Source organism: Mustela lutreola, chromosome 2 (assembly GCF_030435805.1).
Source record: "Mustela lutreola isolate mMusLut2 chromosome 2, mMusLut2.pri, whole genome shotgun sequence".
In the NCBI taxonomy this organism is placed as follows: Eukaryota; Metazoa; Chordata; class Mammalia; order Carnivora; family Mustelidae; genus Mustela; species Mustela lutreola.
In genome coordinates this window covers 219,699,127-219,714,858 of record NC_081291.1, presented here as the reverse complement: position 1 = coordinate 219,714,858, position 15,732 = coordinate 219,699,127, and the positions used below count along the sequence as shown (strand labels likewise).

The 15,732-nt window shown below is 43.2% G+C and overlaps 1 protein-coding gene across 7 annotated transcripts in view; it reads right to left on the bottom strand.

Annotated features, from left to right (window-relative positions):
• IGSF5 (immunoglobulin superfamily member 5) overlaps window positions 1-15,732 on the bottom strand; it is a 94,077-nt gene that overhangs the window by 51,063 nt on the left and 27,282 nt on the right. For 5 of the 7 annotated variants that reach the window (XM_059164759.1, XM_059164758.1, XM_059164753.1 and 2 more), the window contains 4 exons: window positions 14,579-14,603; window positions 11,044-11,144; window positions 9,688-9,761; window positions 241-292 (listed from right to left, as the gene is read on the bottom strand). In XM_059164759.1, coding sequence (XP_059020742.1) covers window positions 241-292; window positions 9,688-9,761; window positions 11,044-11,144; window positions 14,579-14,603 — 252 coding nt within the window. Of the gene's footprint in view, window positions 1-240; window positions 293-1,568; window positions 4,063-8,161; window positions 9,378-9,687; window positions 9,762-11,043; window positions 11,145-14,578; window positions 14,604-15,732 lie in introns of those variants that run through there. The other 2 variants (XM_059164756.1, XM_059164757.1) reach the window with 2 other exon arrangements.

Genomic DNA, 15,732 nt, shown 5'->3' with positions numbered 1-15,732 from the left:
CCTGCCTCTCTGCCTGCTTGGGATATCTGTCTGTCAAATAAATAAATAAAATAAAATAACAATCTGAGGGTTTTGGAGGGGCAGGGGGTGGGGGATTGGGTGAGCCTGGTGGTGGGTGTTGTGGAGGGCATGTATTGCATTGAGCACTGGGTGTGGTGCATAAACAATGAATACTGGAACACTGAAAAGAAATTTTAAAAAATCAAATAAAAATTTTTAAAAAAACATTTTGCATTTTACCTCTACTTCCAAGGAAATAGGCAGCCAATTCCCTCCCTGTAGGGACACAGTCCTGGAAGAGATGACATTTTTTTCAGGATCCTCTAAGTAGTGGTGATCCTCAAAATATATGACAACCCATACAGCAAGAGAACCAGCCCCTCAGAACAGAAAATGTATGAGCACCAGTGAATCAGAATGAACACCTGACGCAGCCCAATGTGTGTGCCAGCAACCAGCCCTGGAATTAATGGTTGATTCACACGAGGGGACTCAGGGTAGAGGCAGAATGTGATTCAAGATCATAAAAATATTTTATTAATCATGGTGGTATGTAGGTCTGCCGACCACTGAGTGGATTCGCAAGCAGAGTGTTAAATGAGGAGAAACATCACCATGAGGAATTGACAACTTTTACTCTGAAGAATCACTAAGATCGTAACACATTTTAAGGAAACTTTGAGAAAGGTTACCTTTGAGGAAGGGGCAGACAGTGGTTTGAGGGATATGGGGAGGTTGGGGTGCTAGGGCGCTCCCGTTCTGCATGTCCCCACTCAAGCCCCATATGCATTGTGAACAGTAACCAAACTACACACCGACAGTTCGTGTACTTTTCTGGACTTACACTTCAGGAAGATATTCACATTTTCTTCAGCAAATGAAGTAAAATGTTGTAGGCACGTATTTATTAACAGAAATAATCCTCAGAATAGTGTCAAGTGAGAAGAGTGAGCTATGAAGTAAGGTTTACGATGGTCCAAATTCCACAAAATATGTATGTGTGTGTAACCATGTGAACATATGTGTGTGTGAGCAGATATATTCTTACCTGGTAATACCTGCTTCTGAACAATAGAATTGGGGGTGATTTTAAAATCATTTCTTAACACTGTATTTTTACTTTTTTAATAATAAACATGCATTGATTCTATAGGAAGAAGTATGTCTATTATTTTACTGCAGAAGGAGCCTGGGAGCAGCTGGTGTTTGCACAATGGAGACAGTGCAGGGAAAGCTGGTGGGATATGGGGGTCCCAGTGAGTCACCCCACCTTTCCTCCCCAGGCTTAACATATGTTCGGCACTCAGCACATACTAGCGACTGTCATCGCTACTGCCTAATTCTAAGGCAGCACTAAAACCTTAACACATTTTAAAAGTCACATTCCATGTTAGCAGTACCAAGGTTGGGTATGTTGTTAATTACTGAGCAGTTGCTAATTACTAACCATCAAAGAAATCTGTACCAACTGGCTCAGCTCTCTGCCAAATAACAGCCCTACCTCTGGGGTAAACATGAAGAGACGGGTGGGCAGGAAATTCACTGACAACATTCACATGAAAAAAATATATATCTGGAAAAGGTAGCAATTTTATTCTTTATAGCAACATTCATATTAACTTCTATGGGATAAATGTACAATAATCAAAGACTAATATGAAAATGTGATTTTTTTTTTCAAGGAGTAGAACAGACTGCATCTCTTTTTTTTTAAACAAATGAATTTTATTTTTGTTATATCAAATCCATTTTATTACTCTTTGTGGTGCCATTAGAAAATTTTTTTTAATTTCTTTTGAGCGTAACAGTATTCATTGTTTTTGCACCACACCCAGTGCTCCATGCAATCCGTGCCCTCCCTAATACCCACTACCTGGTTCCCCCAACCTCCCACCCCCCGCCCCTTCAAAACCCTCAGATTGTTTTTCAGAGTCCATAGTCTCTCATGATTCACCTCCCCTTCCAATGTCCCCCAATTCCCTTCTCCTCTCTAACTCCCCTTGTCCTCCATGCTATTTGTTATGCTCCACAAATACGTGAAACCATATGATAATTGACTCTCTCTGCTTGACTTATTTCACTCAGCATCATCTCTTCCAGCCCCGTCCATGTTGCTACAGAAGTTGGGTATTCATCCTTTCTGATGGAGGCATAATACTCCATAGTGTATATGGACCACATCTTCCTTATCCATTCGTCCATTGAAGGGCATCTTGGTTCTTTCCACAGTTTGGTGACCGTGGCCATTGCTGCTATAAACATTGGGGTACAGATGGCTCTTCTTTTCACGACATCTGTATCTTTGGGGTAAATACCCAGGAGTGCAATCACAGGGTCATAGGGAAGCTCTATTTTTAATTTCTTGAGGAATCTCCACACTGTTTTCCAGAGTGGCTGCACCAACTTGCATTCCCATCAATAGTGTAAGAGGGTTCCCCTTTCTCCACATCCTCTCCAACACATGTTGTTTCCTGTCTTTCTAATTTGGGCCATTCTAACTGGTGTGAGATGGTATCTCAATGAGTTTTAATTTGAATCTCTCTGATGGCTAGTGATGATGAACATTTTTTCAGAAAAAGCACTTGACAAAATCCAGCATCCATTCCTGATTAAAACGCTTCAAAGTATAGGGATAGAGGGAACATTCCTGAACTTCATAAAGTCTATCTATGAAAGATCCACAGCAAATATCATCCTCAATGGGAAAAAGCTTGCAGCCTTCCCTTTGAGATCAGGAACACGACAAGGATGCCCACTCTCACCACTCTTGTTCAACATAGTATTAGAAGTCCTAGCAACAGCAATCAGACAACAAGGAGAAAAGAATTGGCAATGAAGAAGTCAAACTCTCTCTCTTCACAGATGACATGATTCTTTATATGGAAAATTCAAAAGACTCCACCCCCCAACTACTAAAACTCATACAGCAATTCAGCAACGTGGCAGGATACAAAGTCAATGTACAGAAATCAGTGGCTTTCTTATACACTAACAATGAAAATACAGAAAGGGAAATTAGAGAATCAATTCCGTTTACTCTAGCACCAAGAACCATAAGATACCTGGGAATAAACCTAACCAAAGAGGTAAAGGAACTGTACTCGAGGAACCACAGAACACTCATGAAAGAAATTGAAGAATGTGATTTTTTTTTTTTAATAGACGTCTCCTAAATGTCATGATTCCTTCAGCCACCACCTGAATAGTTCAGAACTCAGAAAGGCAATAACATTCTTTGGTGTTTTCTCTTTTATTTATTAAAGAACATGTTACCCATTTCCAGCTTTTTCACGGCATTTGTAGCATGTAAGGTACGTCCCCCACAAATCATAATCCACATCTAACTCATCAGACGACATGAGAGCAGCCTGATAAGGAGCAGATAAAAGTGAATGCCTTCACATAAATATCCAATAATGAGATATTTCATAGTATGCCCATTGGCTTTGAATTTAATCTTATTCTTAATCTATAAGTCCTGATTTTCCAGGAAATCTTACATTTCTGATTGATCCCAATGCATATGCTCCTTTTTCACAGATAATATACAGTAATGCCCCACGTGCTAAACACACATAAATATTGTCTTCATAGGACATAACAGAACAAAAATATTTTTTAAAAGTCGTGGTAAGATAGAGGTTTATCTGCCATTGATGGGATTGGCAAGAAGGAGTGTCGAGTGACAAGTAAATTAAGATGATGAATTTGCAGCTTTACTTAGAAACTTGGTGGAATTCATGAAAATCTTGAAACATTTCAAAAGCCAAATTTTACCCTGGAAGGTGGGGAAATGGACTCTTTCTCCCCACACGAAGTGTCCATTCTGATCACTCCAGCCTCGCTCTGTCCCCGAAACGCTAGTGAAGTGGGAGCCCAGCCTCGGGACGGAGAGGAAGTCGAAACCGTGTCGGCGTGAGGCAGGGCATCAGCCACGTGCAAAATGGAACCGGAGGGACATCTTGGCTAGACCAGAGTTGCATTCCTGACAGTCTTGGGACTGGTCATGATGAAGGAAACCTGTGGACGACCTGCGGGTCCCGGCGACCGGTGGTCAGGTCCCTGGGGACAAAGTGAGGAGGGTGGGTTTTATCAGTGGAGAGCGACATAAAAGGCAAATTTGAGCCGATAGCTCCACTCATCAGATAACAAGGCCCATGAGGGCCCAGAGAGGAACCAAAGATGTTAACACACACCCTTCCTTTCTTGCCTTATTTCAATAACCACACGCTCCAGAGGTGTCCAAGCTCAGGGCCTAACGAGTAATGCAGTTCAAAGAATCCAGAATTTGTTTATATGAAGATAAATGACAGGAAAGATGCACTCTTCTGGTTTGTTGTCTTTTTTTTTTCTTTTTTTCAATCTTCCTAAGGAAATTCTAATCGGCATGAAAATATAAAATATTTCCAACCTTCTTTAAAAACAGACTTTCATTCTAAAGGCGAGGAGCAAAATTGAACTGTCTGTACAGGTCAGCCTTCTCTCTCCCTGGGAGGCCATGCAGCTGCCTCCTCTCAGAAACGTGGTCTTTGCCATTCTCCTTGGGAAATGTGTCTGCAGGCACTCCGCACACTCCTCCAGACGGGCCAGTGCTTGCCCAGCAGTACTACCCTAGTGCAAAGCATGCGCTATGTTTTCCTGCCAGTTCTGAGACTGTCAGCTCAGATTCCAGGGCACTGCAGCTGCCTTGCACATCCTAAATAATGTAACGGGGCACCATGCATTATTTATGTCGCAATGGAATGTTATTAAGTCTTGAGGATAGAATCACTCTGGCTCTGGGGCTTCACTTAGCGACTCCCAGTCATGCGGGGAGAACAGGAAGCTGGGGGAGCCACCTCACCACCCTGCTCTAAGAACTGGCCTTCTGCTGTGAATAGGCTTGACATTTTTGCATTTGTGGTTTGCCTTTTGTTTTCCCTGTTGGGCTACGCTAACGCGTTGCTGTTTTCTAAATTTATCAAGAGTGTATTTCTGTTTATCTCAGAAGGGTGGTGATTAGCGGGGAAGACTTGATCTGCGTTTCAAGACCTCCATGCGCTCACCGTTCAAAACTGACAGACTCCGGAGAGAAAGAAACAGAGTTGCCCAAAATAAACAGAAAAAATTGACTGGCAAGGAGTTGAGCCCTGGAAACAGGAAAGGAAAAGGGGGACCCTTTGTGTTAACTAGTCACCAGGAGGGGAAACATTTGCAAAGCCCATGACTTCATATAAAACAAAGATGTGGTCCATATACACTATGGAGTATGATGCCTCCATCAGAAAGGACGAATACCCAACTTTTGTAGCAACATGGACGGGACTGGAAGAGATGATGCTGAGTGAAATAAGTCAAGCAGAGAGAGTCAATTATCATATGGTTTCACGTATTTGTGGAGCATAACAAATAGCATGGAGGACAAGGGGAGATGGAGAGGAGAAGGGAGTCGGGGGACATTGGAAGGGGAGGTGAACCATGAGAGACTATGGACTCTGAAAAACAATCTGGGGGGTTTGAAGTGGCGGGGGTGGGAGGTTGGGGTACCAGGTGGTGGGTATTATAGAGGGCACGGATTGCATGGAGCAGTGGGTGTGGTGCAAAAATAATGAATACTGTTTTTCTGAAAATAAATAAATTGAAAAAATTTAAAATAAAATAAAACAAAGGGTGCTTGTCCTTCCCGTTAGCTGTAATTGTTAGTGAGACTTTCTAATTTTATTTATTAATTTTGTCCTCATGTGCTTCACGGGCAGTTACACCTGAGTTTACTGCACTTCACCAACAGAAACCCCTTCCTAGAAACAAAGCTGGTATTACATATCCTGAACGGTAAGTCCAGCCCGGATGGGAATCATCAGTGGAGAGAAGCATCACATTTTTGTAAGCATCCGTTTGGAACATCACTCTTGTTTTCCTTAATGACCCTTATAGCTTAATGCATGCTCCAGGGTCTCTGCAGCCCAAAAGCCCCTCGCTTCCATCTTGTTATAAGGTAGTCAATTACCCATAGACCCGGTCACCTAGACAATCCCTCCATGTTGTCTTAAAATTCAGACACACTCAGGCTGCACCCCAAGTCCACTGAACCAGGAGTCTATAGGTGGGATCAAGAATCTGGGCATCCTAAAAGTTATATCAATAATTCCCATATGTCTATGGACTCTGAAAAACAATCTGAGGGGTTTGAAGGGGCGGGGGGTGGGAGGTTGGGGGAACCAGGTGGTGGGTATGGGAGAGGGCATGGATTGCATAGAGCACTGGGTGTGGTGCAAAAACAATGAATACCATTACACTGAAAATAAATTTTTAAAAAAAATTAAAAAAAATAATAATTCCCATACGTCGCCCCTGGCCCTTCAGGCTTTCCCTTTCTTGTATCATGTCTAAACAGGAATCCCTTGGGAAAAAAAAAAAAAAGTGCCCAAGACTACAAACAAGCAAAGTGACAATCTGATGTGGAATTATATACCTTTCCTCAGTGACCCAAAACACAGCATTTTTATGTAGCGTATTCATCTATATCGGTCTAATAATACTGCTTATCATGACTAGATTGTGATTCTCCGCAAAGGGACTGTGTCTACTGCATGCACATGTCTTGTATTGCCTGGCCTGTGACAGCAGAAGTCGAGGCACTGAAGACATTCTCCACTTTAACAAACAACTTTTTAATGAGCACCCGGGAATGCTGCGCTAGACTGCATGTGGTCCATGGCCACCCGTTAGTTAAGATCTGAAAGTGCTGAGCGAAAATAAGACCAGCAGGTTGAGCAGATGAGAAAGCCAGCATGAAGAGAGAACGGGAGCACAGACTCTACAGTGGCTGTGCGGTTGGCAAAGCCAAGATCGCCCCACTGTGAGACCTATTAATACAAAACAGGAGCCTCGGTCGTTGACATACGCACCTCGCCTCCACGGATCGGACGTGCATCTGCCTCTACCAGCTCCGAGGTGCTGGGGCTGGAAGAACTTTGGCTGCAGGCTACCTGCCAGCTGGAAATCTCTCAGCTGGAGCTACAGGCTATGCAGGACCCGAGGCTGGTGCAGATACTCTGCACAATCACGTAGTCTGGGTCAACAGTCCTAAACTCCCGCAAGCCAGCTTCTTGGGCAGGAGCCCCACTGGAGCCCATGTGCATGGAAGGACCCCACAGCAGCCCTGGCGGCTCTGTCACAGGCTGGAGGCACACTGAGGCCCAAGAGGAAGAGGCTGGGGTGAAAAACAGATGAAGGAGCTCTAAGAAGTTCTCAGCTGCCTCTCCTGGTCCATTAGGGGTCAAGGCTCCCTACAGAATGGAGAACGGCTAAGAGAAAAGAAAACATTCTGAGGAAGGACGTCTTCCACCTACACAGAGACAGCATGGCAGCCTAGACCTGGCATGGCTACAGGTCTGGACCCGGGGTGCCGCAGCTCACCTTGACCTCTTCAGTAGGGGGTGGCTTGGCCACTCGGCAGCTCTCAAGTGGCCAGCTGCCCACATGCAGGACTATGTCCTCTCTGGGCCACGAGCTCCAAAGCCCAGCCACTTTCTCCACCATCCGTCTTGCTCTACCCCTTCCATATGTGCTCACAAAAAGCATAACCCACATCTCAGGTTCACGTTCTCCAAATGAACAACCTACGGACAGGGCCTAGGCCTGTCCCTGAGAATCACGATCAGAGAGGGGCCTCTTCAAAACTGTCTTTGCGCTGAAGTGCCCCAACTCTACGCAGAAGAACCCAGCTATTTAAGCAGCCCCCACCGGGCTTTAGCCCAGGCAAAAACAGCTATTCTTCTTTGTCTTCTGTTGGTTTCTTAAGGACCTTGATGTTCTGGGCCAAGATAAGCCCTTCCCTAGAAGACTGACAGACTCTTCAAGAAACACAAGTGTGCGTGACCATTCCCCAGGGCCCAGCAACTCTGGGCCACTGTTCTTTTTCCACCAATCGATTATTTAGCTGGTTACATGTTTAAGTAGCAGAAACTTCTTAAGTTTCTCTCGATGCGTATTTTCAAAACACTTCAAGCCTAAGAAGCATCTACTCCAAGCTCCAAAATGTCATTCTCCATTCCTGTATCCAAAAGCATCTGGAGTTCCCCCTTTGTCCTCATTTCTACTTCAGGGGGAGATCATCTGACGGAGATCATCTGACATGACCTTTCTGACCCCCTCCCTGCTTACCCCATGCCCCCAACCCCAGAAATAAGTACATCGGCTTCTTTGATGGAAACACACATGACCGTAAAAGGTAACCATAGAAAAGCCACAGAAATAAAGGCTGGAGGAAATGTGTTCCTGGGTGACCATGCTTGGTACTAGGTGAAGAAAACCCTTCCATCAGCCACAGCTCCCACTCAGGTCCAGTTGTAGAGATTTGACAGGAAACATCCTTCACTCCATTTGGCCAGCCGCCCCTTACTCAAGAGATGACCCCTCGGAAGAGAATCGGTTGCCTCTCTATAGCCTTCCCTCCCAGGGCCAGACTGATGCATCAGAAGACATATGTGCCTGCTATGGTGAGTGCTGTGAAATGTGTAAGCCCAGTGATTCACAGATCTGTGTTCCTGGGGCAAACAATGCATTATATGTTAGAAGAAGAAGAAGAAGAAAAAGAAGAAGAAGAAGAAAAAGAAGAGGAGGAGGAAGAGGAAGAGGAAGAGGAAGAAGAAGACATTGTGTCAAAGACAACAGCCTTAATGGGAGGGAATTTTCCTCTCCATTTTCCTGACACCAGCCTAAGGACATAGCCTGAACTTGTCCCCAACAATGTCACTTGGGCCAATGTTCTTTGGTGCCATAGATCCTTATATGTCTTCCCATCTGGCTACCACTGGTTTTCCAGTAGTGACATCACTTAGGTCCTCCCAAAACACAGCTGAGCATCAATCGAAGCTCACCCCTCCCCCCACAAAGGCCTAGAAGGCACACCTCACTGGCAAGATATATGGATTGAGCTGAATCCCAACTGCAGGGAGGAGTATTACGGCCTGGAGTGGTCCAGAAACCCAAGTCCATATCTAGCCCAAGAGAGAATGATGGGCCTGAGAGGCATTCCCAGCAGCAGCACTTCAGACTGATTGAGATTTGTAGGCAGAACACAGCCAAGACCTCGGGAACTCACTTGCTTCAGGAGCCCAATCTGCAAATCTGCCTTTTCTAAAAGCTAAAGAGGAGAATAACCATGCCTTTGAGGGGCAGCATCGCAGAGTCACATCAAAGTGCTTCTCATTTGAAGGTGACTTTGTGCAGGTCAGAAAATGCGTATTTTGCCTAATATGACTGTGGATACGAAGAATCATTTTTTCTGTGTATGCGCTCCAGTTCACTCATCTGTGGCAACCAACACTGACTCTGTGTCAGAAAAATAACATACCATGTCCTCATGGTTCCTGGGTAACTGTGTTCTTCATGTTCTTTGGAAAGAAGGGGCCCATCAGAGTTTGTCAAACAACCAACAGTATCTACAACTAGCATTCCTCCCCTGGAGCTCCAGACCTGTACATCTAACCGCCCGCTCATCATCTCTAGGAGGGCATGTAAGAGATACCCCAAGGTCTACAAGCCCCCACCTACACTTTTGTGCAAGAGATGTGTACGTCCTCCATGCTAACAGGTTAACCAGTGAGCACAGGTTAAAAGCACCATTTTATAATCACCTACCACCAGGCAACGGTTTTTAAATGGCAAAAAAAATCTCAAAATCTGGAAAATTATCTGAGTCACCTGATAAGGTTGTCTATTTCCTTGTTGTTCCCGAACACTGGATTCAGAGGACTCTCGAGCGAGAGAAGCAAGCTCTGCAATGGAAGAGTGATTTTAGAGTGATAAGTAACAAAAACCCAAATAATAGTCCAGTAATTCTGATTTATAAGGAAATATATTTGCTTTTATACAGTAACCCAAGCATAAAGCAATCCTTAACCATAAACAGACTTGTCTTTAGAGTTTCCTTGAGGTTATATACTTTCAAATCTTATTCTTCTAATGAAATAAAAACATGGAAAACTCACAATGCAGTCCTTCCTGACTCAATAGTCTCATCCAGAGACAAGGTGAATCTGTGGCTTTAATGCTGACCAAGGAAAATAAACACATGACACAAGAGGACAAAAAGACAGAGAGGTTTGGTTTGGGCCTAGATTTTGGTCAAACTACTTGATTAATTGCTCAAAACACTAATGAATAAATATTCGCCGCCAGGAAATTTTGTAAGCTGTGATCAGAATATGAAAGGATACAGTCATGCTTCGTGGACTTTTTAAGAATCTGAAGTGAGCCATTTGGAATGGACGTGGGAGACCGCCATGGTGAAGGGGGGAACGGGCTGGGAGGGCGGCCCCAGTCTTAGTGAAAACAATTTGCAGGAGGGGTGGGGGGGCTCTCAGCAAGAACTGATTAATGAAACATCTCTCCAAGGAATTTGTTCTGCCAGGCAACTTGTGAGGGTCTCCCTCTCCAGACCATTCACACTCGTCCCCTCTCTCATCTACCTTCCAGAAGGATCTCAGATCAAACCAGATCCCTGCTGCCTCCCAGTGGCCAAGCCTTCCGAGATGTCCCTTCAAGGACTCTGTCCTCCAAAGGGAAGACATTCGGCATACAAAGACTTTTTGAAATTGGGTTTTGTTCTTCAACATTGCACACAGTCCAAAGCTCAGTAGGAACAGATTTCTCGCTGAGTTGCGGTTTTATCTGACATTTTGGGAAAGAGACCCTCAATATATTAAAATCCCTCCTCAAACGCTTTTCTAAAGCTAGATGGCTTTAACGAAAGAGAAAGCATTAAAAAAAAAGAATATTTATTTTAAAGCCCTTAAATTATCATCCCACTCTATTTTAAACTTTGGAGAAATAGGTAGATTTTTACTTTTTATAGAATATTTCTATATTCTAGAATATTCCTATATTCCTATATTCTTCCAGCCCTGAAATTTCTCCTTCTTCTGAAAATTTCTCAAAAAAGAATGACCAGCAAGGGCTGAGTCCCCTCCCTTGTGCAGCTGGTGCCTGGTCAGGGTCAGCAAGCCCCTCCCCCACACTCCCCTTCAGGTCTTCTGACAGCCCCACCCACCCACTCACTTGCCATCCTGGGCTCATCTGGGCTGTAGGCATTGTTTTCACTCCCACTTTTCACATTTGTCTCTAAACTTTCTTTGTTTGTCTTCACACTTGCTGATTTTCTGGAATTAGACCATTTTATTTTATTACTTAATTTTATTTTACTTAATTTAAATTTTAATTTCATTAATTAATTGTACTTAATTTATTACTTATTTTTAAAAAGCCAAATGTTAACCAGCCATGGATGTTGGGTTCACTCTGGTCCGCCCAGAGCACTCTTGCCTCTTAAACCACAGCATCGGGATGGAAACTTATAGGCACCAGCACGACTGTGTAGGTGGTCTGCCTGCACACGCTCCCATTGAGGTGGACAGAAATACGCCCATGGACCCCATTCCCCCATCTACAATCAACCCCCAGAAGCCAGTGACCAAATTAAGCAGGTTTGGCAAACTGCGACCCATAGGGCAAATCCACCTCCTCCTGTAATTAAAGTTTCACTGGAACACAGCCACACCTGTCTGCTTCCATATAATTTTGGCTGTCTGCATGGTACCACACCAAAACTGAGTAACTGTGATAGAGAGCATGCGGCCGGCAAAAGCAAAATATTTCCAATCTGGCCCTTTATAGAGAACATATGCCAATCTCTGAAATAAAGTAAAAATTTGGGCAACGTCCAAATTGGCAGTAGAAATCCAAAGAGTTAAAGATATTCATGTTTGACCACTGAGGACTTCTTGGGAAATAACCAGGTATGTGCAAAGATTTACTTGAAAGAATATTGTAATAGCAAAAACTGCAAATGACACAGGTGCCCCACCATAGAGGACTAGTGAAATAAATGACAATATATCTCTAAAATGAAACTCCATGCCACCTGTAAAAATTATTACAGATGAGAGCTCTCACATACTGTGGTGGAAGTATACACTGGCACACCCACTTTAGAAAACTGTGGGGTATTGATTCCACCACCTACCCGGTGCTCACTGGTACACCTGCACCCACCCGGGTAGAATACAGAGAGGAGTACTAATGAGCATGTCACCAAAGATCCATAACTGTTTAGTGCCACAGAATTCATAATAACTCCAAAAACTATCCAAATGCCTGTATAAAGGAAAAATCAATTGCATATATACCCACAGTCTGCTATTATGTAATAGTAAACCATCTACCTCTTCACTGAACAATATGGACCAATCTCACAGTGTGATGCTTAAGAAAACCAAAATGCATGAGTATACACAATATGATTCCATTTACTTAAAGTTCATATGAACCTAATCTCGGGAGATGGGGGCATAGAGGTCAGAAGACATAACCTTTGGGATGCCTGGATGTCTGACTCTTGATTTGGCATCAGGGTTGTGAGATCCAGCCCAGTGTTGGGCTCTGCACTGGGCATGGAGTCTGCTTAAGGTTCTCTCTGTCCCTCCTTGGCCCCCTCTCTCTCACTCTGCCTCTCTTAAAAAAAAAAAAAAAAAAAAAAAGACATGACCTTTGAGGAAGGGTCAGACAGTGATTTGAGGGGCATGGGGAGTTTGGAGTGTTGAGGGTACTCTAGTTCAGCATGTCCCCACTCAAGGTCCATATGCTTTGTGAAAAGTAATTGAGCTACACGCCTACAATTTGTATCCCTGAACTCATACTTCAGTAAGATATTTTTATTAAGCAGAAATTTATTTTTACCATTTATTAACAGAAATGTATTTATTACAGAAATTTATTAACAGAAATAATCTTCAGAATAGTGTCAAGTAAGACAAGCAAGTTACCAAATTCGATTTATGCTGATCCAAATTTCACAAAACGCATATGTGCATGTACCTATGTGAGCACATGTGTGTGAGAGCAGGTAGATACTTACTTAACAATACCTGCTTCCGAACAGTAGAATTAGGGGTGATTTCAAAATCATTTCTATGTTTTTAAAGATTTACTCATTGGATTTACTCATTTATTTTATGGGGGGAGTTGCAGAGGGAGAGAAGGTCTCAAACAGACTCCGCGTTGGGCACGGAGCCCCATGGAGGGTTCAGTCTCACGTCCCTCAGATCACGACCCAGCAGAAATCAAGAGTCGGATGCTCAACAGACTGTACCCCCAGGGCCCCTCAAAATCACTTCCTAAAAGTAAATTTTTAATTTTTTCTATAATAAACATGCATTGGTTCTATAGGAAGGAATATGTGCATGATTTTACTGCAGAAGGAGCCTGAGAGCAGCTGGAGTTTGCACAGAGCAGGGAAGCCAGGTGGGATACGGGGGTGCCAGTGAGCCGCCCTGCCTTTCCTCCCTGGACCTAACACACGTTCAGCACTCAGCGTGTACTAGCGATTGTCATCCCTACGGCCGTATTATTGCTGCTGTTGTTCTTATTCTTCTTATCCTCTCTCTGTGACCCCAAATAGCTGCTGACCACTGTTCCATGTCCTGAAATCATCTAAGATCCCAGAGAATAGAGATTACAAAATACTACAAAGTCAATAACGGTGAAAGGAAGAATCCAGGCTGCCACCCTGCTTGCTGTAGACAGCCATCAAGAGAAATGCTAGAATAATTACTGGAGTCCATTTTCCGTCCTCTCCTCTTGCCCCAAGTCAAGCTCCAAAGGAGGTGGTTTCAGACTGCGGCTTTGTGGTGTTCTGAGAGAGACCACAGCCCGCTCCCCCAGCACCACATCATCACCAGTAAGCCTCTGGGGTCAGAGGGAGTATGGCTAGTGTCTGTTACACGATGACTGTACACATCTTCGTTCGCCATGGATAGCCAAAAGGTGTTTGAAAATCTCAGCATTTCAAAAACTAAAAGTATCTAATAAAATACTGAAAATTAGCCATGGTTTTGTTATAACACCTCCCAGCAAAATGAGCTCTGTCTAAAAATCCCTCCCCTTACTGCGTTTATACTTGTGTAAATATTGAGACATTTAAACTGGTTATTGTATTATTGTAGGTCCCGGACACAGCTTCCTTAAAAGTACTTGCAGCCATTTCAGGACAGCCATGGGAATGCCAGGGGTTTTTCTGTCCCCTCCCACATTAGTTGCACAAGCAGTGAACACTACCTAATTTGTCTCCCTGTTCAGTTTCATGTGCCTAAGCCATTCAGCTGGCCTCACTGCTCTCCACGGTCCCAGAAATTCCAGCAGGGCCTCTGCCTTGTTCTTTACCCTTGAAATAGTCCTCAAGTCCCCTGCATTGACTCAGAACAGGAGGGACAACAGTCATGGTGCATAGTGTCCTCTTGTGGAAAGAGCTGCGAATGTCAGACACTAAGCAGAAAATCTGTTTCCAAAGTGAGCTAGAGCAAGTCAGATGTAGGCAATAGCTCCATCCCTTATTTTATTCTACAGCTGTTTTTGCCATATGAGTTTGTGTTTGGCATACATGTTTTTCAGAGTTGTCCATTTTTGGTATTTTATTTTGAGTAACATAATCCTGAAATCCCACAGCTATATATGTTAGTGGTAGTACGGTTGGTGTTGTTTGGTTATTTTTCAGTTGTTTGTTTTTGTTTTCAGAAAATTGATGTGATTTCAAACTTACCTTATTTCACTTTGATAACTAGACTCTGAAAAAAAAAAAAAAAGGAGGGGTGGGGACAGAAAATCACATTAGCAAAATCAAGATAGCTATTCTGAAAATATCCCCCTGATTTTAAATACATTGCTGAGTATTTGTGACCCCTTAGAGTATTATTAAATTCCCCCATACCAAGTTACCAAATAATTTTCAAGCATAAGGAAAGTAGAATTCACTATTAACTATCATAACTACTGCACCTGAAGTATAGTGGGTACCTATTAAGTATTTAATAGTGAATTGATTAGGGAAATACAAAGACTCTATTCACTAGGAAGAGGCATTCGGCATTCCCAGTACCTTCTGCCATTCGTTCAGTACTCACTGTGTACCAGCACTATCACAGAGATTATTTCATTTTTATCTTTACAACAACCCAAGAGGTAGGTGTTAGCAACATCATATTTTTAACAAACTAGACACTATTATATTTTATTACCATACTATAACAAATAAGGAATTACATTGTATAAGCACCATACTTCCTTAATTCTAAGATACGTTTTCAATCAGTATGTAGTAATGGTATTAATGCATGGAGTTGCATCCACCCCTAGAAGCTGTCATTAAATTACTAATGTTTTTAATCAATGGATTCTTGGACTGGAGGGGACATACAACCTGGAAATAGGGAGTAAGAGAATCACACACCAGTCCCCAATCATCTGTCTCAAAAGCCAATGTTCTTTGCAACTCTGCTTTCCTGTCTAGACCTTCTATTCATCAAGATTTACTAAAATCTAAAAAAAAAATTCATTTTCCTCATTTTTAGGTATGTTCTCACTTCCAGTTGAAATAACATCTGCCAATTCACACCCCAAAATGGACCTAAGAAGCAATCTTATTTGAAATGAAAGAGAATGACAGTCTGAAATGTCACTAGCAATCCCATAAGGAACGCACTCCAGGAGATGGCTCTCGGTTTCTCTGCTCTATTAGCAGAAGCAATCCCAAAGCCTTCAGAGCATACTGAGTGGGGTCCTCACCCCTCCTCGCCAGTCCCCAGTTAACCAGTCAGAGCACTGAGAATTCCCAGGCACTGGCAAAGCAATGTGCCAGAAAATACTTCTGAAGAAAACTGATGTTTGTTGCTTTCAAGCATAGAGATAATTATGGGG